Here is a 27,084-nt window from a genome sequence, read left to right as displayed (position 1 = left end):
ATTATATTTGAACACTGCTGAATATACAATGCAATAAATAATGATACATCCTCAAGAGAGGTTCATGACTCACCCCAGGCCAGGACGATGTATCTGAGAGGAATGAAGTAAACGATAAGGGTGGCCACACACAGTGCCACGATGGCCAGCCAGCTGAGAAAAGGCACAGTCCAATTGAAAGTACTGGGAAAAGACACAAGAGCTCAGTTAGTTTCTTTGCTGTATTTACATTTGATGTTTATGTACGGTTGCCAGATTGTGCCTCACAAGCTGGGATACTCCTAATCTTTTGTGTTGTTTAACGTAATGCTGTTTAGACGATTTTTGGCCACAGTTTGGGATGTTAATTGGATTTCACATTCAATCTAGTCTGGCAAAACCTAGTGCAGGCATTCTCAAACTTTTTACAGTCTGGGATCCGTTTAACTGTTAAAAAAAATAAAATAAATGTTTTAAAAATCACAGATGACCTTGGTACAGTTTGAAGAGGAAGCACATTATTATTATATGTATAATAATATGTTGGCTATTTACTGAAGCCAGAAAGTTATTTCTTTTTTTCTTCTGAACTTTCCACCTATAGAACCCATAGAAAATTGTCGTCATCCAGTTGGATTGTGATTTTCACCACTATAAAAAAAAAATTAGAAAATCATGGACCCCCTAGTTTCACAGATTCAAAGAGAACCATAGCCTTAGTGTACACTAAATCTTACAAACGGACTACACTACAGAGCAAAGCTGATTTACTCCTTGCAAACTTTTTAAACTTTTCTTATTAAACAAACACGCAATAAAAGAATATTTGTTGTGCGGTGGGATTAGAAAAAAACAGTGCCTCCTCACTTCTTTAATCTCTCGCCATAGGAGGCCACGTCATCCAGCGCACTTTGCACACTGATGCAAACATCCTGAATGGCGTACAGCTTGTCGATGAGTCCTTTTCTCTCCGAGTCCTGAGAAAGAGAGCCAGAGAGAGAGAGAGAGAGAGACAGATAGACAGACAGAGAGGTTGGACACATGCATTTTTTTTTTTTCAACGCTTAAGACCTATCCAGCATGGAGCTTGAAAGACTTGGAGAGCTCTCTGCCTCCACCTGCTCAGAGTTCCTCATGCAGCATACTGTGTATAAAATTGGCAAGCAACCTTGTTTTTGTGGAACAAAGAATAAATATCGCTACGCTGAAATTTCAAATGTAGACCATTAACTCACGGTGATGTCATCATGCACATCCTCATCAACAACAGCAACATTTCAAGCATTAAATGTGGAACCGTTCAACATTTGATGGTTGAGAAGAACTTTAAGAAGTGTCCACTGGCACCCCAGTACGCGTGCCCTGGCCGGAACAATGTCCGCTCTGGAGTTTTTGCCAGAGAGGAAGAATGGTCATGCAACAGTGAGGATAACATGAGGTTCAGGAAATGCAGTGATCAAGAGGACACAGACACAAAGGCTGCTTTAGTGTGTGAACATGCTGGGACATTCAAACACGCACAGCTAGTGTGTAGCTAGTAGCTAACTGACTGTTTTCAAGTAAATAATGCCTTTATATAATTAAAGAATTTACAACCTTTAGAAGCAAAACTTGTTCAAATTTTTAGAGAGGTGTGCACGGTACTGTTTTTTTTTTTTTAAATTATTATTCAAATGTGCTCATCATGCACAAAACATCTTAACCTTGAGGTTACAACAGCAGAAGACCACATCAGGTTCCACTCCTGTCAACCAAGAACAAGAATCTGAGGCTATCGTGGACACCTGGTCTTTTTCCAGTCTTCACCTGTCCAGTTTCTAGGAGTCTGTGCCCTATGATAGCCTCAGATTCCTGCTCTTAACTGACAGGAGTGGAACCTGATGTGGTCTTCTGCAGTTCATCCACCTCATGTTTTGCTGTGTTGTGCGTTCTGAGATGCTTTTCTACTCACCACGGTTATAAAGAGTGCTTTTTTGAGTTACTATAGACTTCCCGTCTGCTCAAACCAGTCTGGTCATTCTCCTCCGATCTCTCTCATCAACAAGGTGTTTCAGCCTGCATATCATCTGCTCGCAGGATTTTGTGTGTGTGTGTGTGTGTGTGTGTGTGTGTGTGTTTCTCCTCCATTCTGATGTTTGATGTGAACATTAATTGAAGCTCTTGACCTGTATCTGCATGATTTTATGCGTTGTGCTGACACGTGATTAGCTGATTGGATAACTGCATGAATGAGCAGGTGTACCGGTGTTCCTAATAAAGTGGATGGCGAGTGTGTCGATGCTCTCATGTTAATGATCGTGGCTTTTTGTCTGTATAGTAAAGGTGAGAGTCAGTGCAGCCATTTAGCTAGACAACTCATTCCCTGATTTCAGGCCAAATTTGGCTGAGTTTGGGCACATATGGCCAGTTTTGGCAATTTCAAGTCTACAATCAGCCAAAAGTGGCCCAGTTTTAAATGGTAACCTAAAAAATGTAATAACATTTGAAATCTGTGCCAAGAATTTCCCCGACTAACACTGTGTGGCATTTCAATTTTGGCCAAAAAAGGTGCCCAGCTGTAAGCTCTAGTCTGAGATACGGTCTCACGAACGCCGGGTTGTAATTGTTTTCTGGCGGTCAGTTCATTTCCGTTATTTCATGGTGGTACGTGAGCCAGATGACGTTAGTAAGTGTGGGCCATCATACTTTTGATCATATCATAGACTGCCTTTCAATATTAGTCTGAATACATGTTTGTGATATTTCATCTCTACAGCATTTTTAGTCTGATTACAGATCAAGCAATGGCACAACTTTAAAGAACCTGGCACTGGTGACCACTCTTAACTCTAATCATGTACCAATTTCACAAAAACACCGGATTCTAACAGGATAAATATATGCGAGCTTTCATGCCATGTGGCTGTATGTGCTTGTATATATGTACAGTACAAGGTGTGCTGATATTTTCTGTGGCCAGGAACCAGGTGTGTGTCATGGAAGCTCGCAGGCTTCCATGTCGAGCCGTGCCCAGCTCCAGCCTGGCACCACTACAGAGGCTGCGCTCATGCTCTTCATGAAGATCAATTGAAATGTCAGTGTCATAGTGGATAATACCATCCTCGAGCTGGCCAGCGCCTTGAGCCTAAAGATCAAACACTGCTGTGCAAATGAGGGCACAGACAAAAGGATGGGATATTTCTATACACATGCTGTTACATAAGACATTTCTTTTAGTTCTGGATGCCATGTGATGTCTGTGATGACATTTGTAGTGGAAATGAATGCGATTGCAGTGATGTTCTGTGTAATCACGTTGTGTGTACAAGTACTCCAAGCTGAACTGGACCGCCAGAATAGGAAGGAATGCCTCACATTTTCCTCTCATGTCCCAGAGAAGAAGAAACGTACAGTACTAGGGTCTTATTATATTGAGGCTCTATGTATGTTGCTTTAAAAAAAAAAAAAAAAAAAAAATCAAATCTATCCATGATCTCTTTTACATGCATTCAGACAGTTTTCCCATCCCAGGCTCCTTCCTCGTTTATCCTTCATGGTATGAAAAATAACTTTAAATATGGCCCACAAAGCCACGCTGCCTCCCGAAAGCCAACACAAGACAAATAGATATAACTAGACACTATCCCGGGGTTATTTTTCTTTGCAAATATTCGACAGTATTTCTTTCTTTCCTCCTTTCTCCTTGTTGCCATCTGGTTTGTGTTATCAGTTGAAACAAAAGCGGCCCATATGCACCATTGTATTGGAGTCGGTGTTAGTAACACAGCTTTGAGAGATGTGGTATGTGTGTGTATGTATGTGTATGTATGTGTGTGTGTGTGTGTGTGTGTGTGCATGAAGAGGTGCAGGTCATGGGGCTCTCAAGTCTAAACCATTGCCACATGGCCCTTGAACTATGAGCTCACTCCGATTTCCTGTCTTCAAAAGTGGACCGAAGGAGGCAGGAGGTTGAAATAACACCGGCCTGGAGAGAGGCTTGTTTTCACTGCTCCTCCGCATAGCTTTCTCGCATACACGTGTGTGTGTGTGTGCGTGCACGTGCGCATATGAGGAACCTGCTGAAGAGCGCCCATCACCTTCTTCCCTCAGGTCATTTGATGAAGACACACTGTGGGAACCTGCTAATGCTACACATGGCCATTCCTCTACTTTATAATGCATTCAGACACACACTGGGTTGAGACAGGCTGGGTGGTACAGTCACACTTGTAGTATGCAGACCTATAATGTTCATAAAGCTATTGTTGTGTGAGCAACCATGTGTGGTTCATTCTAATAACAACATTGTGAAGCAAACCATTGACAATTTTTTTTTGTATATCATTTCAGAAACATTATTTCTACAGAAGTCTTAGAACCTGTTTGTACTGAACCTTTTAATACTTTATTGAATGTTCTTATCAGGGCCAGACTTATACATGGGCTCACCTGGGCTGTAGTCCAGGGCCTCGGGCGAAAAGAAGCCCCAAATTGATGAAAAGCTATAAATAAATATTTAGGATTTCATTCCAGTGATCAGAAGTTTTCAATAGGAATACTGCTGCTGCCTGGTTCAAGTTCAATACTTCATTAAAATGAGAACTTTCAGAGGGGGGATTTTAATCGGGTAGAATTTTTTTTTTTTTTTTTTTTTTTTAAAGGACTGACCATCGTACCCATACACCTGACCATCGTACCCATATTTGTTTTTTTTAAACATCCCGTTCCAGATTTAGTCCACCTTTGCTGTTAATAATAATAACCTCCAGTCTTCTGAGAAGGCTTTCCAATAGATTTTTGGAGCGCTGCTGTGGGGATTTTTGCACTGATGTAGGGTGAGGACGCCTAGTACACAATCAGCATTCCAATTCATCCCAAAGGTGTTCAGTGGGGTTGAAGTCGGGGCTCTATGCAGGCCACTTGACTTTTTTTCCACACCAACTTTGACAAACCATGTCTTCATGGAGCTCGCTTTGTGCACAGGACCACTGCCATGCTGGAACAGGATTGAGCCCCTTAGTTCCAGTGAAGGGAAACTTTAATGCTTACAGCATACAAGACATTCTAGACAATTGTGTGCTTCCAACTTTGTGGAAACAGTTTGGGGAAGAAGCGCATAAGGTCACGTGTCCACATACTTTTGGCCAAAGAGTGTTTATCCTGATCCTAAAAGGTGAAAACCTACCTTTGTATTTTATTTTCGGGATTTCACTTGGATGTGCTTTATCGTGGCTCGGGGCCACACTAATGTTAACAGTCCATATTAGAGTGTGTTGTGTGTCTCTTTAACTGCAGTAAAGTTAGTTTCATATTCAGATCTTCAGACATGTCTGGTCAATAGTTATATTATATTATAATTATAAATAATTGACACTGATAGAGAAATAGAAAAATGCCATTCAGCTACAGGTAATATATGAGAGTGTCTAAATAGTTGCTATTATATTCTAAATTGTGTGCTAATACCATGTTATAATTACCTTACAATAGCTACTATTTTGTTTTATAACAGCCTTGATTTTTTTTTTTTTTTTTTTTTCCCCCTGAGTGGAGCAGGTGAAGATTCACATCATGGTGTATGTATAGAACCCTAACAATGATTCAAGCCCAAGGGCTCCCTCAACAAGTCTGCTGATGTTTATGATCATGTTTTCTGGTAGCTGGGTACAAGCCCTCATCCACCGGATCAAGATAAACAGGTTAATATTAATACGATCCATTTCTTGGGATAAAGATTATATTTCTTCCTAGAGACTCACAACAGCAGTTCCGTTTATCCCTTTTTACAAATGAAGACAAATGTAACAGGGTTGTACTTCCGAAATAAACCTGACAGTCAGTACCACAACGTCACACAAAGCCTTTCCTCTTCCCGTGATCTTCCGAAAATGTGCATGATGCAACTTTCCTGTCGAACATGTAACTTGTGGAATATTCCAAATATTGTACAGGGGTGTATGTGTTCAGGTAGCACGGTTGCGTGAATGCTGTAGGACGTTAAAATGTCCATGTATCATAACCTGTCACGGATGACTCGTGTAAAATGATGTTTCACTGGTGAGTTAAATGAATCCACGCATTAATGCAAACGTAATGAGTATGTTACGATGTATGCTAATGATAATATAATCATTAACATATAGTATGTTAAGGATTCTATTTAAAGGTAAATTGTAGTTATAACGAGATGGGACTGGCAAAACGCAGTTCTCAAAGTGCTGTAGAAAGGTTGTAGTGTTTTAAGCTATTTATCTTTATAAGTATGCATGTAGGTTGTTGTAAACGACCCCTTACCCGAGTTTAAAATGCATTTTAATAAATCATATTTGTAAATGTAATATCAGTAAGACACAAATGGCATCCCAATCATGGAAACAAGTCAGTTAGTACTCTATAGTGCTCAGAAATACTGGTCGAGTGTGGCGTAATGGTACTGTAATTAAGACAAACACATCTGTCCAGAACTACTCTAAAGCTTTCCCATTACCAACCTCCTCAGGGCTTACAGAACTAGCAACATGTAATGGCAAGCACAGGCACATCCTTCACAGCCAGAGCCCTGTATCAGGCTATTCACACCTCCTCATTGCTACAGGAGAACCCCAGGTTACTCACAATGAGCACGCAGCAGGGGGGGTGGGTGGTCTTGATAGGACTGGCAAGGTCTTGTGTGGGCACTTCGGATGGGACATAGCTTGTTTATTAGCTATGACAGAGAAAGAGGAGGGGATGGTGTCCCAGGGGTGCCAAACTTCATTTACACCAAAGCTCAAGCTGCAATGCAAGAGGACGGACCCCCAACTGGAGCTAATCCACACCCACACCCATCGCGCTGCTTGTTCGAGGGGGGGAGAGAAAACACAGTACTTTGATCTGCCCCGTGCTGAAGGTAAGAGAAACAAAGCAGCTGATAAGAGATCAAGATGAAAACGGAATCATTTCAGCCAGGCCATGGTACTCCCAGGATGTAGCTATTATTTGTGCATCTAGAAAAAACAAGCCTCCTCTCATTTTGAGCCAAAGACGCGTTGACCCAGACGCTTGAAAGTAGAGAGTTTTGTCCCAGAGGAGAACAAGGAGTGGAGCTCCACACCTTCAACAGCACATAAAGCCAAGATGAGCTCCTGCCCCACCTCTTATTACACAGACATAAAAAGAAAAATGAAAGTTAAACTTCTTTAATATTAGATGAGTGGTATTAATTTTCCAAAAGTAGTTCACTGATTCATTATGAATGGGTTGGAGGGAAACGATGTACAGGGAAATGCTTGTCAATGAAATCTGTGTGTAGCACTTTGGGAGGTTAATTAAAATTGCAGTATAATTAGATCAGAGGTGCGTGTCAGAGTTATAGTAAGTGGGAAGTCCCCTGACTGTTCACTTGATCCCAATAACAGCTAAACACTCCGTGCCAAAATAATATACATAAAGTAATTCCTGATGCATGGCGCCCCCTCTCCAAAACATAGCATAAATTACTGATTAAAGTGCAAAATCTCAACAGAAATTTGGTTATACATTCTATCTCTCTTTCTTTCTTCCTTTCTTTCTTTAACGGGAAATAAGCTCACAAAAGGATTGTAGCAATTTTTCTTTTGGTGACTAAACCACATTTGAGAAGGCTAGGAAGCATGGTTTTAGTTCTGATTGATGCAGTCTATCCTTTTTTCCCCCCCTGTATAGGTTAACAGGAATGAGTACAAACACTCATTTGAATATAAATTACACGGGTATATAATGTGTTCTGGAAAATTCTGCTGTATTATGGGTGTGTGATTCATTTAGCTGTTTTGGGGGTTTTTTTGTTGCTGGGGTGCGCCATAATACGCCATGTGGTAGTATACAACAAGTACTCCAGTGTGTTATTCCATACAGATCCAATGTTTCACATGTATAACCCAAGGCAACAGGTAAGTGTTTGTGTTGCAGTGTTCTCATGCACACTGTACCGCTTTGCTGCATATTTTATTGCTGCAATTGAAGCAGGTGCTCTTTTTGAGGGACACATGCTAAGAAGTAACAAAGTTTCCAGCTATGGATGATATTACTGTTCTCAAGAACTGTGATCATAAACAGCACAACTTAAATTAATACCATATACTGTAGGAATTACATCAATTTCCTTGCCCACATTAAAGGCAAGCTCCACTCTGAAACACACTTATACTGAAATATTATTGATGTGTTTAGCGATTCTGGTGCTAATTTGTTGGCTGGTTTGTTGTTATTCGCGTGAGAAGTTAGCGCTTTTCTGCCGGTCTGACGGCGGGGGGTTTGGACTTTGCTAGCCCGGTTATAATGGTGTTCAATCGGAGAAAAAAATCTCAAAACAACCTCAAACATAAGGGATAACAATCACGTGTTTCGCTGTTCGCGCCGAAAAACAAAAGAAGGTCTTTTCTCAGTCACGATTTCCCAGCGATGTTTAATGCGGCGTTAATAAGAATGCCAGCATAGAAGTATTGGAGACAGTAAAATCGGGCTCGGAATGCAACGCGGCTATACAACGCAGTCGTGCAGACGCTAACGGCTAGTGAACGATCTATACGTTTATGAGCATGTGGTGTTGACGGCAGTATTAGTGTTGAAAGTTTGAAGCTTCGGAAGCTGATCTGTTTGAGCAGAGTGTATAGATGGGGACGTGAAAGAGCTGGACGGACTAAAGGACTTTAGCGCGCCGCTATGAGAACGCAGTCAAACGGCATTGTGGATAACGTAGTAAATCTAAAGTGAAAAAAGACGAGCATGTTGATGAAAACGTGTTTGCTCGGAACTGAATTATTCAAATCGATCTTTTGTTCCACTAAAGATTACATATTGATAAATATGCAAATATTGTATTGTTATGCAAGTCATTCGTGGTGGATTTTTTTTTTCCGTTAAGACAGTTACAAAGGTCAGAGTCCCGGCTGGAGAGCAGCTGTTATTATGCTGCATTGGTAAGCAAAAACAGCCGATAGATATCTCTGTGTGCTTTTGGCACCTCACCAACACAGCAGGAAAGAAGCAGATGTTTTGTTTTAAGGCAGGCATTTTTAAAATAAATTATTTATCCTACTCTAGTAATCCTTGGGTGAAAAGGGTGAATGTACACACTTAGTGGATAGTTTATTAGGTATACGTTTCTTGTCTCTACACTTACTGAGCGTTTTATCAGAAACAGCTACTATACAGATGCACTGTAGGTGCAATGTAGGTGTATAATTTCTGACTGTAGGTCACCTTTCAGTCACACTCTAACCCCTCTGTCAGTGGAAATAGAACCATTAAAGGACCACTGCTAAAACAGATATTATTTGGGTGGTGGATCTCTTTTAACACACTGGTATGACTGTATCAAGCACCGACGCTTTGCTGGAAGTTTAGTGGACACTCATGCTTATTAGACAGATCTAATATCGTGTGCGGCTGTGTCTCAGGTGGTAGAGCCGGTTGTCCACTAATCGTAGGGTTGGCGGTTCGATTCCCGGCCCACGTGACTCCACATATCGAAGTGTCCTTGGGCAAGACACTGAACCCCAAGTTGTTCCCGATGGTAAGCTAGCGCCTTGCATGGCAGCTCTGCTACCACTGGTGCGTGAGTATGTGAATGAGACACAGTGTAAACTGCTTGCTTAAAAAAGCGCTATATAAGTGCAGACCATATCTACCTTTTTGGTGCACCATGTACAGTGAGAGACTATAATTCATTCTTTTTAAACCACCATATGATTCATCATCATGCTGCAGTACCTGATACCCATCACAACACACACTACACACCACCAAGTCAGTGGAGAATGCTTTACATTAACCTTCCCTTAACTGCCATTACTTCCATTCACTATCCATCATCTGTAATATACCATAAGTGATATTAACAAAGGACTTGAGCGAACAGTTTTCTTTATTATTAAGACAAATCAGCATACGATCATTAACCAACGTTCATATCACTACTGAGTGAAAATACGCCTAATTAAAATGACTGCGGTCGCAACGAATCCAGATTTGATTCTGAACAGCCAGTTCCAATATTCACACCTGGAGGACGAGAGTTCACCTGTCATTTACATTTAACTTATCTTTGGTCATGGATCGAATGAACATGGTCAGTGCAGGTGTATTTAGTCAACATGTGTGTGAGCTTTGTTAACTTTGGAGTTAAAAGCGCAAAAAAAAAAAAAAAGTAATATTGAGTAATGAGTAATATTATTAAAATTACTTTTAAAGTTTTGTGTTTGAACATGTAATGTTTTTCCCCCAATATATTATAAGAAGAAGGAGAAAAAGAAGAAAATATTTATGCATATGAATATTTGTACGAAAAGGAAAAATAAATGTCTGTCCTATAAACAGGGTATATACAGGAGACGCACAGCACAACGTTGGAGCACTCAGGATCCTACCCTCAGCCTGCAGAGCCACTAAAATGGCTGCAGCATGTGAACTTGTAGCAAACTGTGCAGCTCCATGGCATCATTCCATCCACACGCCTCTTCTGCTGAGCCTATCGCTGTGATAGCACAGTAAACACTCGTCAAGAAGAGCGACGACGAGCCAGGACAAGGTTTATTTTGGGCCCGACCTCTGCTTCCCACCACTCCCCCACTAAAACAACATCATTAGGCTCTAATGGGGCTGCCGGAGAGTGGGGTTCACCTTCGCCATTACTCCCCGGGTGTCCACACCCAGCAGGCTAGCCACTCCATCAGCCTCAAGGTCAGGCCGAATGTCGTCCCTGTTTTCCCGCCTCCGCTGACACCCCTCACCAAACGCATCTGCACCTGCAGTCATCCTCCGACCCATCGCGATGCCCCTCGCCCCTGCTGCGACCCCCCCTTCACCCGGCTATGCCTGCTCTCCTTCCCTCGACCTCTCCGGATCTCAGGGAACCACTTCATGACGAATGGCGTGCCATTAATTTCAGCCGACACTGCCGCGGATTTGCTCCTGTCCTCTCCGTCTCCAAAAAACAAGGTCGTCATAGAAGAGCAGGCATCACGCTGCTGGGCACCAACAGGCTCACCAGTACAAACACAATAATTGGGAAATAAAGCTCCAGTTATGGCCGGATTTCAGTGGCGAAAAAAATCAGCGTCGCCTATTTCTTCCTGCTACATTAACAAGATGACAAAATAACATGCTTTCTGAAATGTCACCAGCTCCTTCATTACACATTAATGTGCCACGCTGAAATTCAGACGGTGCACAAGTGGAATTTCTACAGTTTCAAGGTTTCTTTAAAAAGGTACGCTGCTAAAAGTGACAGAAACAGAAATGGCATTCCTTCCTCTTGAAGACAAACATCAAGGATTCACGCTCATAATTAATTCATAACTCCAGTTAAAAGGGTTCTAGTAACTGGCTTCCTTGCCTGTTTGGCACAGATACTGTCCTTTTTAGCTATGAGGTAAGCTACATATTTGCTGCTTCGTTGTAAGGGGGTGGTGGGTGGGGGAGGGGTGAAGGGGGTCACAGAGCGACTGCCAGTCAGCCAAGTTCACCACTGGCTGCTATTTAATCGGCTCATGGATGCATTTCTGAGTGCGCACTGTGTACTTCAAGACTCAGACACACACACACAACTAGCAAGGCATGCTATTGCTATCCCCCAGGACTCCCGAAGAAGTTGCAAAGACTCAAGCAGAAGCAAACGACATAGAGACAGAAAACAAAAGACACGGGAAAAACATGTCTCTATCCAGCAAGGCTTCAGATAGAAAAAAAAAAAAATTGACGTGATTAAGGAAAGGTCGGTTTTACATTGACATTTTCGAACTAATACCACAGGTGTCTATTGGGTCAATAATTATACTATAATTATCGGCAGTTCTGTGGAGTTGAAGAAAAAAAACAAAAACTTAAATGTTTTAGCACCTATGATCACATCTCGTACTGCCAGGCTGGTTTCTCCGAAGACAAGGGAATAAGATTGACGGCTGAAGACAGAGTGAGAGGACGGCGGTGGAACGGAGAGACACACAGCCCTGCTCAATGGGACAGACAATAAACCACAGAGGGTAGATACAGGACAAACTGACTACACTTACCACCATCACGCGAATCCATTCAAAATGCCAGGAAGCCAAAATATCCTCAAGGATATGGCTTCCGGGCAGACGGCCATCATTGGAGGGGGCAGAGCCCGGCACCTTGTGGACCAGAATAAATTGAGATCTTTTTAAAAGCAAGATTATAAAAGCATTGCAACAAAACAAAGCAAAAAAAAAAAAAACCCCAGCATTGAAGGTACTGAATGAGTGACCTTGAATGAAAGGAAAGAATGAAAAATCAATCTTATGGGTTTGGCAAGAAAAAGAGACAGGGTTCTCTTGTATAGAAGACAATGTCACGAGTCTGTTAGGGTTTCTCCTTATGGTTTTTGTTGCTGTTTCTCTAATAGCCAAACATGATTAAAATGCTAGGCATATCTCCCAAAAAAAAAAAAAAAAAAGAGGGAAGCAAAAAACAAAACACAAAAAAAAAAAAAAAAAACCCCAAGAAAGCCAAAACAGTAAAAAAAAAAAAAATCTTTTACAGTCTGAACCTTTTCATCTTTTAGAAGCATGAGGAAGAAAGAAAGAAAGAAAAGATCTCGGAGCAGCAGAAACTTTTCTTCCCTTCCCTCCCTCTGCATTTTTCAGGACTTAGGGAAGAGGGGGAAAAGCTCTTTACCTGAAGATATGCATAGTAAATCACAAGCTCTATAGCCCGAGAACAAGTTCTAAGTCACAGTTTTTCAAAGTATTAAAAATAATCCCCGTTGCACTCTTTAGTCCAATTACATACTAGCACACAGCTATCGCCCAGATCAACCCCATCCCTCGGATCCGCCGGGCTTAGCGCTCCATGTGCTATCTCAAGATAAGCTTTGCATGTAATGCTAGATTCCAACTGACATAATTGTGCATGAATTGGGATCAGATTTTCAGCATTTCATGGTGCAAAGAGGTTAGCGTGTGTTTACCCCTGTGAATGTGGTCCTGGTGGAATTGCAGAGAGATGAAGGGAATGAACAGTGAAAAAGCGACAGAGAGACACAGAGAGGGTTGAGGTGGGTGGGGGGGGGGGGAGATCTGGATATAAAATGGGTATTAGGCTTGTCAACAGGCCCAGAGGTCATGGAAATGGGAGTATGTCGTTATGGCACCCCACGGGCACCAAGACACCAAGATACCGCAGCAGTTATTACCCAGCATGCACCTGCCAGGGCATCGATAACCGTCCTGTCTTCTATCAGACAGCCCCAGCTGCTCCCATCAGCCTATTAGATGGCTGATTACTGATTGTAAAATTCCAATGCAAGTCAAACCGCAAAAAATTGCCCTTTCCTCACTTTTTTTTTTTCCCCTCCCCGCTGATAGTATCTGTTTTTCATTCGCTGACTCAAAGGGCAACGACGAAAGCTGCGTATATCACAGTCAGAAGAATTTAGATAATAAAAATAAACAGGATTTGCACAGCAAACAATGTATCTGTGTTTCTTTTTGTGCTCCGCTACAGAGAATTCATTATAGTGTTTGTTCCCCCAGTGTGCCATGTTTGTTCAGTTTTCACACAGGAAGTACCACTCAGATACACTACTACCGCATTCAACAAACAGAACGAGAAGAAGAAAGAAAAAAAAAAGCATCCGCACACTTACAAACAGCTGTTGGACATGTGAGGAGGCGTGTGCTAGCTGTGGTAAGCCTGTGAGCTCAACATGATTGCTGCATGTATCTTATCTGGGACGACTCCTCCCAAGGCTTTGTGTGTGTGTGTGTGTGTGTGTGTGTGTGTGTGTGTGGGGAAGAGAATCGCTCCAGTGTTCAGCCATGCGTGCAGGCCTAATCTCAGCGCTCTTCCACCGGCTCTCTGCTCTCTCCCCTGGGATAGTGAGCCTATCATCTAGCCCAGCGCTTCCACACAGGCCCTGGAGCTGATTAGTCTTCTACACACTCTGGACACAAATCCACACACCGCAGGGCTAGTGTGGTAAGTCAAAGCTTTAGCCTCTGCGCCATCAGTTTAAAATCAGATGTCCTAAAGGGGGATGTTTGGGAATGTGATGAGCAGCAGAGGAAGACTAAGTACTTATGTTAAAATGACATGTGACGAGTCGTGAGAGTTTAACAGGTTAACTAGATATCTGATCGCATACTCTCGCTGCATATTCGCTCTATTCGTTCCATTTACATCCGAGTCATGTTTTATATTTGATATATTAGGTCTGGGGTTCCATCTCGATCTCGGATTACCGCCAGTGTGACGTTGAGCACATTAGCACAATGTTCCGTTTCCTCTATGAAACATGCTTTTAGGTGGACTCAAGATTACACCTAGGTGTGTGTTTGTGTGTCTGCTGTGTCATGTATCTGGAGTGTATCCGTACCTTGTGTCCAGTGTTCCTGAGATCCACTGCACTGAGGGTAAAGAGCTTACTGAGGGTTAAAATAATTAATATACATTTAATGAGTGTGAACAATAAGATGCTAGGAATGCGTATCTTGTGAAAGATCTTAATCCAACAAGACCTGTTGGTTGGTCTGTATTTACATTCCACTTTCTTATAACGACATACGTTTCGAGCTCCCATAGGGCACAACAGAAACCTGTTCACCCAGTCGTGGGGAGATCATGAGTTCGAATCCTGATGATGCCACAACCAAGAGTCCAAGAAAGTATGGCCGTTACTCTCTTTCGGTGTTGTCGGTCACAGCGACATTAGCCAGTTGTGGATGTCTGTGAGCACAGGTACGTGGAAGAAGGCAAAAAGCACATTCCTCCAAGTGTGCTGCTCTGCCCTGTGATGCAACATGAGCAGCAGTTTGATAAGATGAGGTGGCTGGCTACACGTGACAAAATGACACAATTGGGAGAAAATGAGGTAAAAAAAAAAAAACCAATCAATCAGATAGATGGATAAATGGATAGATAAATCCGCATACAATTCCTATTAGGAGTAAAAATGCTGAATATTTACTAATTAATATGCTTTAAAATTAATAACCGAGTAACAAGGCTTTAAGAGATTTTAAAGGAGTTGATGTAAAATGAGTAACAAAGTTCAATAAAGCTAGTGTGCTAATCTAAATTGGCTGAATAATTATTACAAACAATCATTATATCTATTATCATATTACTATTATCATAATTACTATTATTACTATTATTGTGCACTTAATTACTATCACTACTTTACTATATTGCTAATGTTACTATAATTAACATATCCTAATGCTACTATTATTAACATATCCTAATGCTATTAACATATCCTAATGTTACTATTATTAACGTATCCTAATGCTACTATTATTAACATATCCTAATGCTACTATTATTAACATATCCTAATGCTACTATTATTAACATATCCTAATGCTATTAACATATCCTAATGTTACTATTATTAACGTATCCTAATGTTACTATTATTAACGTATCCTAATGCTACTATTAACGTATCCTAATGCTACTATTATTAACATATCCTAATGTTACTATTATTAACATATCCTAATGTTACTATTATTAACATATCCTAATGTTACTATTATTAACATATCCTAATGCTATTATTAACATATCCTAATGTTACTATTATTAACATATCCTAATGCTATTATTAACATATCCTAATGTTACTATTATTAACATATCCTAATGCTATTATTAACATATCCTAATGCTACTATTATTAACATATCCTAATGCTATTATTAACATATCCTAATGCTACTATTATTAACATAGCCTAATGTTATGAATACTAATATATACTAATGCTACTATTATTAACATATGCTAATGTTATGAATACTAATGTTACTATTATTAACATATCCTAATGCTACTATTATTAACATATCCTAATGCTATTATTAACATATCCTAATGTTACTATTATTAACATATCCTAATGTTATGAATACTAATATATACTAATGCTACTATTAACATATCCTAATGTTATGAATACTAATATATACTAATGCTACTATTATTAACATATCCTAATGTTATGAATACTAATGTTACTATTATTAACATATCCTAATGTTATGAATACTAATGTTACTATTATTAACATATCCTAATGTTATGAATACTAATATATATACTAATGCTACTATTATTAACATATCCTAATGTTATGAATACTAATATATATACTAATGCTACTATTATTAACATATCCTAATGTTATGAATACTAATGTTACTATTATTAACATATCCTAATGTTATGAATACTAATGTTACTATTATTAACATATCCTAATGTTATGAATACTAATATATATACTAATGCTACTATTATTAACATATCCTAATGTTATGAATACTAATGTTACTATTATTAACATATCCTAATGTTATGAATACTAATATATATATACACTAATGCTACTATTATTAACATATCCTAATGTTATGGATACTAATGTTACTATTATTAACATATCTTAATTTTATGAATACTAATGTTACTATTATTAACATATCCTAATGTTACGAATACTAATATATACTAATGCTACTATTATTAACATATGATAATGTTAGAGATACTAATGTTACTATACTGATGTTACTATTATTAATCATCCTAAGAATGAAACTTTAAGCTGTGTACAATATAGTATACATTACAATATAAATCTCAAACTTCTCACATTACAGATTACATGAATGAAATTGTTCAAGATCCACATTCTTACTACAAGACACACAGTGAATATGACCCACTGACCCTTGGGGCGAACTGCAGATGCACACAACTGCAAGACAGCTGTGCTGCCATATTGACTATTAGCCCTAGTCTCCTAGCGCTGAGCCCCAGCGCTCCTATTTAAATCCACACGTATGTATTTGGTGAAGTTTAACAATAACACTGTGGTGCGAGGCAAAGCTCATTATCACCTGGGTAATTACCTGCCGTTCCGTCTGTGTGTTTACTTTAGTTTGGCGGAGCAGGTGTTAAAGATGTTTCGGCTGTTATTATGCCGGTTGATTATGTCTTTGGTGGAGACAGTGAGTTCTCCTGAGACAGGCTTTTTTTCAACACAATATGCACACACACACACACACACTGGCATGAGCCTGGCAAACAGCGGGGCGGAGGAGAATTCAACAAACACAAGGCTTACTCGTGTGATGTTGGAGCATAGAGCACGGCCCTGTGGCAGGAAGAAATGACTTCATTTTCACTTGTGTGTGTACTGTGAGAAACATTTGCAGGCGAATATAGAAAAAAAGAAGGCCCTGTTGAGTTATTGGGTTCATAAAGCAGTATATTATGTAGGCAACACAAACGCCAGCCTAGATAGACTCATTGACTTCAATTCCACATCTGGTAGATTGGAAAAATGATCCCAGCCTCATGCACTGCCACAAATCTCAATCTCTAGGTCTGATATAAAGCGTTCATTTCACTTGGACAGGTGTTTAGTTAAAACAATATGTCTGATAAACCTACCCCATGATGCTTTCTACTGACCTAGAAGGAGCTGCTGGTTCTTACATTTGTTTTTCTTTTCCTTCTCCAGGTGTCTGCTCCAGTTTAACAACTCAGGTGTCCCCATCAATTAGCCTTGAATTTAGACTTTCATTGAGAGTACGCGACTAATATCTACACTGACTCAGAAGAAAGACACTTTTCACGACCGCCCAACAATCTGCTAAGTGAAAACACGTGTCCGTAGCTCAGGCCTTGCCCGTGAGGGGTCCGAGGTCCAATGGGAAGCAGGTGCTCCACTTTTTTGCCACGTAATACCCCATTTAGCCCCAGGGCCAAAGGTTATGCAGCTAATAGCTGCCTGGTGCAGGGCGGGGAAGAGCCAAGCACGAGGCCAGGCTAAAACATCTGGGACGTATTGCACATACTTGCAACATATGCTTCAGGTTCAATTAAAATGAGGCCTTGGCACATTTATTCATCCTTTTTTAACTCTGAAACCTTCCTCCAGTAAAAAAGGGCCTCCCCTGACCTGACCTTAATATTTTACTATTTGAGCAAACAGAAGAGGTAATGAGAGTGTAGGGTCGCAGGCTCTAAGAGAGAGAGAAAGAAGGAAGGAGAAAGACGTGAGATTCCACTTATATTTCGTTCACCCTTGAAACTACAGTGAACTTGAAGGAACAGACCAGTGTCAGAGGAGTCATAATCAAGAGCACATAAGACAGGAGAGGGGAAGGGAAATGGGATAAGAAATAAAGAAGAAAAATATCCCTTTTCAACTTTGTGGGCAGCTGAAATGAGACACTGGCAGTCAGGGGAGGAGGGAAAAAAATACAGCTCAAATATGTGCACAGTGAGATTTAGTATACTGTAGGTTTTGGAGTGTATGATCTACACGGTGCTTAGTGCCATAATGATCATAATCACAGATCCTAGACTTAATAACACTGTTATAAGACTTTCACTAAATGGGAAAACTAAACAGCGTGCTGGCATAGAAATAAAACTTCAACACTGAAATGGCTTTTATGATGCTGCGTCCCGTGACTAACGTGTGTTTGCGCTACGGGTTTGCCAAAGCAAATGAACACTGACCAGGACACTATATTAGGGTAATTGTAATTGTAAGACAAACACGATATAAGCTGTCCAGACAAAACAAATGAAAATGTGGGAACAATCAGCACATGCTGGCACTAGTATAACCCTAATCTGTTTCAACTTCAAACCAGGTTCACCTAATAATACATGACACAACTCTACAAAGAGCAGCTAATAATCAGTACCTTGACCTTATTTAACTATCTATATACTCAGGTGAGGCTTATTTTAGTTTATCTTGGCCTACCTGCTTTCTGGTGAGAACATGAGACTTGTCAATTCATCGGATAAAAACCACTTACTGCACAAAAGCGTATCATTTTAAAGTTATATACAACATGACAGTTGTGTTTACAGTTAAAACATTATCTTATTCACGTTACTATTTACAGTACATTTCACTGTGCTTACAAATCACAATTCACAGATTACACTAACCCTTTTTTCACGAACCGTCAATAATCTGACTCCATGCTATGGATATTCTGAAGACGACAAAATATCTTAATTCACCCACTTAATGGGGTTACCGCTCAATCTTCCACTTCGATTCCCCGTCACAAGCGTCAGCTCAGTCTTCCCATGCGTTCGGCCTGCTATTAATGACCCTTCAATGGCCCAAGGAAATATCAGAAGCTCAACACTGAGACTTTCAAACCAGGTTTATTTATCTCGGATTCATTTACCTTTATTCTGGGCTTGAATAAATATCTTAGTGGTTCCACGGACCGTTTGAGCTCTTAGTTTGAACTGAAAACCCACAGCTGTCAACTTGTACTATTTGTGATGTTCTCGAAATGTCAAAGCTCAGCCAGAGAAAACTTTCATGAACTGAACCTTAAGCATAAAAAAAAAGAAAGATATGTTACAACTTTCATTTGATCTGAAAATATAAAAGTCAGACGGAAAAGTTCTTTTATGCAAACTTTTTACGCACTTACAAGGTAAATATTCGAAAATGAAACAGTGTCAAAGACATCTTGAGGGCCATCCGAATCTAGGGGCATTCGTTAATATTTTGTTTAGCCAGTCAGCGAAACGTGAATCTGAGCCAGACCGCAAACTACAAGTCCCCGTGAGTGATAATTACCTTGTCATCTCTGTCAAAGTCCTCATCCTCACCCTCCAGCAAATCCTCCACTGCTTGCTGAAAAAAAGAAGAGAAACAAATGGGAATCAATTTCATGCGCACAATGTCTAGCATTATTACATTCGTAAAGAAAACTATTCTTTGTAAGAGATAGTGAAGCTTTGGAGAATCACCCTCACCCTAAGCCCATTAGCTCTATTCCCTTGACCACGAGGTTAAAACTTCACTTAAACCTTCAGCTTGGACACAGTGGTCAAATATACGCTTCAGTGAACCAAGACCACAAGACAAGTAACGTGTCCTCCAACCCCCTTAACCAAACGTATGTCCACTTAATTCTCCTTAAAAGATCCACAATGAGGAAGAAAAGTGATGGACGTGTACATCAATAGGACCCATCTTAACAATCTGTAATGAATGTTAGCTGAATTGTAGTTGTGCTTGGCAGCCACAAAAACTCAAGGTGAACCAATATTATCCAGGCTAAAGAGGTTAATTATGCTCTCCTGTTTAGAACTGCAGAACAGCCAGATGTGTAGTACAGCCAGATGTGTAGCACAAAAGATCTTTCCACTCAGTATAATCTGTTGTAAGAAACTGGACTTGAAGAACCTTGAGATGTTTTTATTCATAGAGGTTTCATGCTCAACTATTCAGTTCATTTATGTGTCAAATAACCTTTGTTCAGTTACGCATACACAAGTCTCTAGAGAAAATCAGGATGTCATTGAACAAATCCTGTTCTCCTGTAAATACCTATTTTAGTCTGTAATACACTTGTAGGCCTGCATTGTACAACCCCAATTTCCAAAAAAAAAATACAACGCTGTGTAAAATGTAAATATAAACAGAATTCAATGATTTGCAAATCTCATAAACTCACATGTTATTCACAATAGAATATAGAAAACATATCAAATGTTTAAACTAAGGAAAAGTTCCATTTTAAGAAAAAAATAAGGTAATTTTGAATTTGATGGCCGCAACACAAAAAAGTTGGGACGGGGCAACAGTAAGTGTTACTAAAAAGAAACAGCTGGAGGAACATTTTTGCAACTAGTTAGGTTAATTGGCAACAGGTCAGTAACATGATTGGGTATAAAAAGAGTATCTAAATATAAAATTTCGATTCATCTGACCACAGAACAGTTTTCCACTTTGCCTCAGTCCATTTTAAATGAGCTTTGGCCCAGAGAAGACAGCGGTGTTTCTGGATCATGTTCACATATGGCTTCCTCTCTGCATGATAGAGCTTTATCCAGCATTTGTGGATGGCACGGCGAACTGTGTTCACAGACAATGTGTTCTGGAGGTGTTTGAGCCCATGCAGTGATTTCCATCACAGAATCATGCCTGCATTTAATGCAGTGCCACCTGAGGGCCCGAAGTTCACGGGCATGCAATATTGATCGTCACCCTTGTCCCTTGCGCACAGAGATTTCTCCAGATTCTCTGAATCTTTTGATGATATTGTGTACTGTAGATGATGAGATATTCATAGTCTTCACAATTTTACATTGAGGAACATTATTGTGAAATTGTTCCACAAATTGTAGATGCAGTTTTTTGCAGATTGGTGAACCTCTGCCTATCTTTATTTCTGAAAGACTCTGCAAGTTACTCTTTTTTTTTATACCCAATCATGTTACTAACCTGTTACTAATTAACCTCCAGCTGTTTCTTTTTAGTAACTTTTCTAGCCTTTTGTTGCCCCGTCCCAACTTTTTTGAGACGTGTTGCGGCCATCAAATTCAAAATTACCTTATTTTTTTCCCTTAAAATGGTACATTTACTCAGTTTAAACATTTCATATGTTTTCCATGTTCTATTGTGAATAACATATGGGTTTATGAGATTTGCAAATCATTTTTTGGAATTGGGGTTGTATAAAGTTTTTGAAATGCAGGTATGTATTCACCATGGTTTCTGGGTGGAGAAAAAAGAAAAACAGAAAGAAGTTTTCTCTTGACCATCCCAGCCTCCTCACCTTAGTTGAACTCAGTATATTACATCTGAGTTTTAACAGATACGTCAAGAAAAACTGCCAAAAGATTGCTCAAGGAATCTGCTTAGGACAGAGTTGTCCGGTAGTTTGGGGACAGAGATATTTTACAAATGAGAGAATCCAAATGTTGCTCAGAGAATACAAAGAGCCTAGGTATAAGAGTTATTCTGATTATCATTGAATATTCCTTTTCATGATAATTAAGAATACTCTGTGAAACATGCATGCCTTGTAAAAGTACAAATGATTCCTAAAAAAAAAAAAAAAAAATTAAAATTGTGTCTATGAAACATATTATAAAGTGTGATGTAATGTATGTATTACACTAAAAGAACCCAAAATATGATATGATTTTATATATATATATATATATATATATATATATATATATACATATATATATATATATACATATATATACATATATATATATATATATATATATATATATATATATATATATATATATATATATATATATATATATATATATATATACATATATATATATATATATATATATATATACACACACATACATACATACATACATACATACATACACTGTCTGTACTGATAATGTAGATGGATTAATTATTCACACACATCCCACCGTAATTTACCAAGCTGGAGGAGCCAATACAGAGGTGCAGGCACAAATATCAGGCAGTGTGCTGGCAGACATATAAAGAGTTTATCTCGGTCAATTGAAAACACTCCATCAAGCATGTGTGGCCCCTGGGAGCCCGAAAAGAGTCCATATCACATGCCTATTTTCATTGCCGGAGGAGGGAACATGCACAGATCATTATTTCTCTTCTTGGGGCTCGTCTTGTCAATCACACATCAAAAGCTTCAAGGTCATATGTGGGCTATTTACATAAGGCAATTTCTACAAATCCCCCCCGCACCCCCATCCCCAAATCTACCGAGAAGAGCAATTTCTTTTGATTATTTTTTTTTGACTTTCCGCATCACATAAATGAGTTTTCTGTGACATCCAAAAATTGTTACTTAGCAAACAATAGCTTTTGTTCCTTTGTCTTGGCTAAAAGGCAGAGTGCATGCTGCCATAAGCCTCTTATGTAAATGCTGCTAGAGGCAGAAACAAAAGGAGGGTTCAGGAGAGATGGAGGAATTGCTAGGAGTGAACTGATGATGCTTTGTGCTAAAGGGTGCACAAATCTACCAGAGTAATGTGGTTTCAATAGCAGGGTTAAGTAGAGGCTAGTCTCGATTATTTGGGAGAAGAAGACAATCAATCATGCTGTGCAAATTGAGCATTTAGCAATCAATGAAGAGGAGAAAAAGCATTTTTGAGGAAAAGAAAAACAAGGTCATGAATCAGTCAGAGTGGGTCTTTTACTGACAGTCACAGAGCGAGAGAGAGAGAGAGAGCAAGATCCTCTGCAGTCTGGCCTTTCAGCTAGCACTGGCACCATCCCCAGCCCTGCTCTGTGACATCCATCTTGGCGGGTTAATGCACTTTTTCTCTCCTCTACTATCAGCAAAGGAAGAACTGTGCTATCTGTGCTTTTAATTCTAACCTTCACCATGACAGGTGCGCCGGGAATAGATGCCCAAGCCAGACAACCCATCCGACATGAAGATATATACTTTCATTTTTTGCCCCATCCCCTCTCCCCTCCTCTTGCACCTCTTTGAAATGGAAGACATCTCTAGCGTCTCCAGCTGCTCGGGGCATGGTCCTGCTTTGTATGCGGCGTGTGGATCAGGGGGACCCAGGAGAGCCCAGGCCTGGAAGGCTGATAAGGACTCTCGCCGGAGCACCTCCAGCCCAAACAGCCTCTTCACAGGCTGTCAGAGCACTGCTGGTCAAAGGGAGGGCTTGTGCTCATGCCAATGTTGGCTGACTCTGGCTTGACCCCTGCAGAGGCTGAAGTCAAAGACTGGTGCTACTGGCAAAGTGGTAGATTGAGAGGAGAGGAGCACTAATTGGTCAATGTATTGATTTAGTGGAAGAATAAACACTGTTTTTGCCGATCAGACTTGGTTGCATAATGCAGTTATGTATGCTAAGAGTGCAAAATAGGCAAAGTAATAGGAGGTCAGACTCAGTGCTGTTCTGTGTGGTAGAGACACTTTGTCTCTTTAGGGCTGAGCTTTACAAGGCAAACACAATGATCAGAAGACTGCTGGGTTTAGCGATGCAGTTCAGAAACATGCCAGGGTCATGTAGTCCCACAAGTAAGAAGCCTCATCATAGCTTTTCATCCCATGGCTTACATTCAACTCTAATCTGTTGCGCGGTATAGACCCTGAGGATACCTCAAAAACACAGTCAGTGTTCTGTAAACAAAACCCTGCCAGCAAGAAACACGGCTGCATCAACAACAGCAGCAGCAGCCATGACAAAGATGTGTAGATCATCCACATTGTTAGCAAAATCTCAGGTACAAAAGTTCACAGGGATGAAGTGTAGGGAGCTGCCAAAGTCGCTTCTCTCCTCGCTTCAAACCTCGTCTGTGAGCTACTCGGAGCCACACTGGCACGGGGGAAATCAGCGGGGCAACAAACGCTGCCAGTTCAAAGTGACGTGACCTTTTGATTTTGTCACCTGTCAGGGGCTGGCACGGAGGAGCGGAGGCATGTCTGCCAGGCACACGAGATTCGACGTCTTGTTGGCGGGAGTGCATCGCTGGAAGAGGTGGTGGCACTGAGGTGGATTAAAGGCCCGAAAAACCGCTCCCCTTCTCTTCCTCATCTTCCTCCTCCTAGTCCTCCTCCTCCTCTCTTGGCCCTGCCATTACACACCCCCTTTTTTTCGTGTGCCATCCCAGTCGACTCAGCCCACAGCCAGAGCACCAGGCTGAAAGAGCAGCTAGCATGGAGCACGATTGAGAGACAGGCTCTCATTTAGTTTCCCTTTATATTTCACTGTGCAGTGATTGACACTGGAGGTGGGCTTGACAGGCTCCACATTTCCCCCCAGAGCAACCCACCTGTACCAGAAGACGGTAAGGAAAAACACAGCCTATCCTTTATTCATGAAGCTCCATCCAAGCGGTTTGTTTTTCAAATTACACACACAATGGAAAAAAAACAGACAAAGCACTGCTCAAACCAGACAAAACGAAAGAGAGGGAAACTGAAAAACTTTATTGAAGTACCTGTACCAATGTACAAAAGTGCAGCTTTTAACTGAGCGATTCAATAAAAACACACTTGCTTAAAATCATGACCACCTTCGACTTTTTCCTCAAACAATGAAATATATATGATATTGAACCAATAGGTGTCTTTTATCGTGCTGCTCTTTCGCTGGTCACACGAGATGATGGCAGCTTGTTCCACGTTGACGTCAGACGTGAAGTTGGACAGGGTAATGGATCCATGACAGGCTTCTCCCTGAGATCAAGCCTCATGGGAGACAGTGAAGCTTCAGGTCTTCCAACTGACTGTCTACATCACAGTGTTTAAAACAATGCACAATCCCATAGGTGGCATCACAGCCACTTTCAGTGGGTTGTGTAGTATTTAGAAGCAATACCACATGGAAATATGTTTTTTTTTTTTTTTTCAAGTTTTTTTAAAAAATGCCCTTGTGGCATAGTCGGACTTTGTCTTGAATATCTTTGTCACTGCTTTTAGGTATATGCAAATATGGAAGTCCTTTGTTTCAAAATGACATACTAAAGTGTAAGAAACATGACGGCATCTACCGCATATTCCTATACACGCTTCATTTCAGTGACATGAAAAACAGCCAGAAATAAGACACAAAAGAGAAACAAAGGGATGAGGAGTACATTATCCTTGCCCTCAAACCACTGACAAGGTTACTGAGAAGTACCTTAAAATGCTTAATTGCATACAGGCTGGTGAAAGAGATGTCACTATGTTTCTCCAGCTCTGGCAGAATTTGCTATAATTAACACCTTTGAAACATCTGGTAAAGTGTTTTCCGGGCCAGTGGATTCAGCAGCGTGGGTCTTTCAGGGCCCGCCACGGGCCCTGCTCCTCTCAATTCCAACTGAGCTGTCCAACGCTTGACTGAACCCAAGTGGTCATTACGGAGCCCCACCAAAACCTTCCAGGTCTCCAAACAAACTGAACTGGAAGCTGGGGGTGGAGGGGAGGTCAGTGAAGGCAGTGAGATCACTGGATCTCTACAGGAAATGGGCCAGAGTCTGACAGGTAATGTCAGCCTGGTTTGGGTTGCCAAGTTGTGGCTTTCTGACCTGTATAGTGAGGACAATTCCAACCATCACCAGTAGGAGTCTCCTTTATAACCACTGTAATATAATGGGAGATCCCATTATAAGTGTATAGAGAAAATTCCGGCTTTTACAATGTTTGTTACAGATCAACGGGGTTGGTCTACAAATTGTTTCTGATGATTGACAGACCTGGTCCATTTTTGTTCTGATGATCGACAGGCTCGGTTCAGAAGTCGTGATCTGTCTGACTTGCATCCAAAGGTGGTGGCACCGCCTCTGAACCCCTAATTCATCCTCATAATATCTATTCACTATGGCTTGGAAATTTCTCTCTAAGGAACCAAAAGGAGCCTACTTATACAGTTCTCAGACCTGCTAAACATCTTCCATTTGGAAACACCAGTTTGAGAGTATACTCTGGTGTTTAGAGCATAGCCTTCCCAGATGGTAAAAAAGAGCTTTTAACAATAACAGGCTCTGACAGAGAGGTCAGGTAATTGGTGGAGGGGTGGCATGGAGAGCACAGGGAAAGAATACGAGAGTCAGGGGTCAGCTGACTACAGGTTAAGAGTTGAGCTAGCATGTCAACCCTTGAGGTAACAATCCTCTTCAATTAAATGACAGCTGAAAGTGGGAGTTTTTTCCCCCTGAATATATTATGATTATATATGATAAAAACATATTCCAATTCTGCATAAGTCTTCCTCTTGGCTTGAGGCCGAGTGCTCATGTCTTCCAAAGAGAATTACCCTTTTACAGGCTTTTGTAAAATCATAACTTTCCAAATGTTGACATTTGGCAAAGGGCGATGGTTTAATTTTACATGTTGTTTAAAGCAACTGGCAGCGGCTGGGTCTTTCCTTCTTTCTCTTTTCCCGATTATGTCAGAGCCATGACTTTGGTTTCATGGAGCGGAAACCGCACAGCGGAAACCACATAACTAGAAGTTAATTCCACCTCACATTTATAAGACTAGGAAAAGCTGTTGGACACAAAAAATTGAGGAACCAATATATATGAGAAAAGATGTACCTTTAGCTACATATAGTGTGTTTGTTTTTGAGTGTTTATATCCTCATAGGCACGTTTTTAATAGCCTATATTTATTGCAACATGGCCATAAGTACAGTAGTATTGGAATCAGCTAAATAGACTCGCACACAAACAAAACAGCAGGGGGGTTAGTCGTAAAATACTGGGGAAAAGATTTACACAGCATGCATCAACAACCCTGCTAAATTAAGAATTATATGGTAGGCTGACTAATTCAAAGATGCAATAGGTTTTCCATAAAGTTGGAACGATATGAAGAGTTCCCAGTG

At 40.4% G+C, this 27,084-nt stretch overlaps 1 protein-coding gene across 5 annotated transcripts in view; it reads right to left on the bottom strand.

Annotated features, from left to right (window-relative positions):
* Window positions 1-27,084, bottom strand: part of mctp1a (multiple C2 domains, transmembrane 1a) — a 171,045-nt gene that overhangs the window by 25,527 nt on the left and 118,434 nt on the right. For 4 of the 5 annotated variants that reach the window (XM_053653996.1, XM_053653994.1, XM_053653995.1 and 1 more), the window contains 3 exons: window positions 19,577-19,633; window positions 847-956; window positions 74-183 (listed from right to left, as the gene is read on the bottom strand). In XM_053653996.1, the coding sequence (XP_053509971.1) occupies window positions 74-183; window positions 847-956; window positions 19,577-19,633 (277 nt within the window). Of the gene's footprint in view, window positions 1-73; window positions 184-846; window positions 957-11,990; window positions 12,093-19,576; window positions 19,634-27,084 lie in introns of all 5 variants that reach the window. The other variant, XM_053653998.1, reaches the window with a different exon arrangement.

This window comes from Ictalurus furcatus, chromosome 22, assembly GCF_023375685.1.
Source record: "Ictalurus furcatus strain D&B chromosome 22, Billie_1.0, whole genome shotgun sequence".
Taxonomy (NCBI): Eukaryota; Metazoa; Chordata; class Actinopteri; order Siluriformes; family Ictaluridae; genus Ictalurus; species Ictalurus furcatus.
Note: the sequence above shows the minus strand (reverse complement) of the source record. Positions and strands in the feature narration are given on the sequence as shown.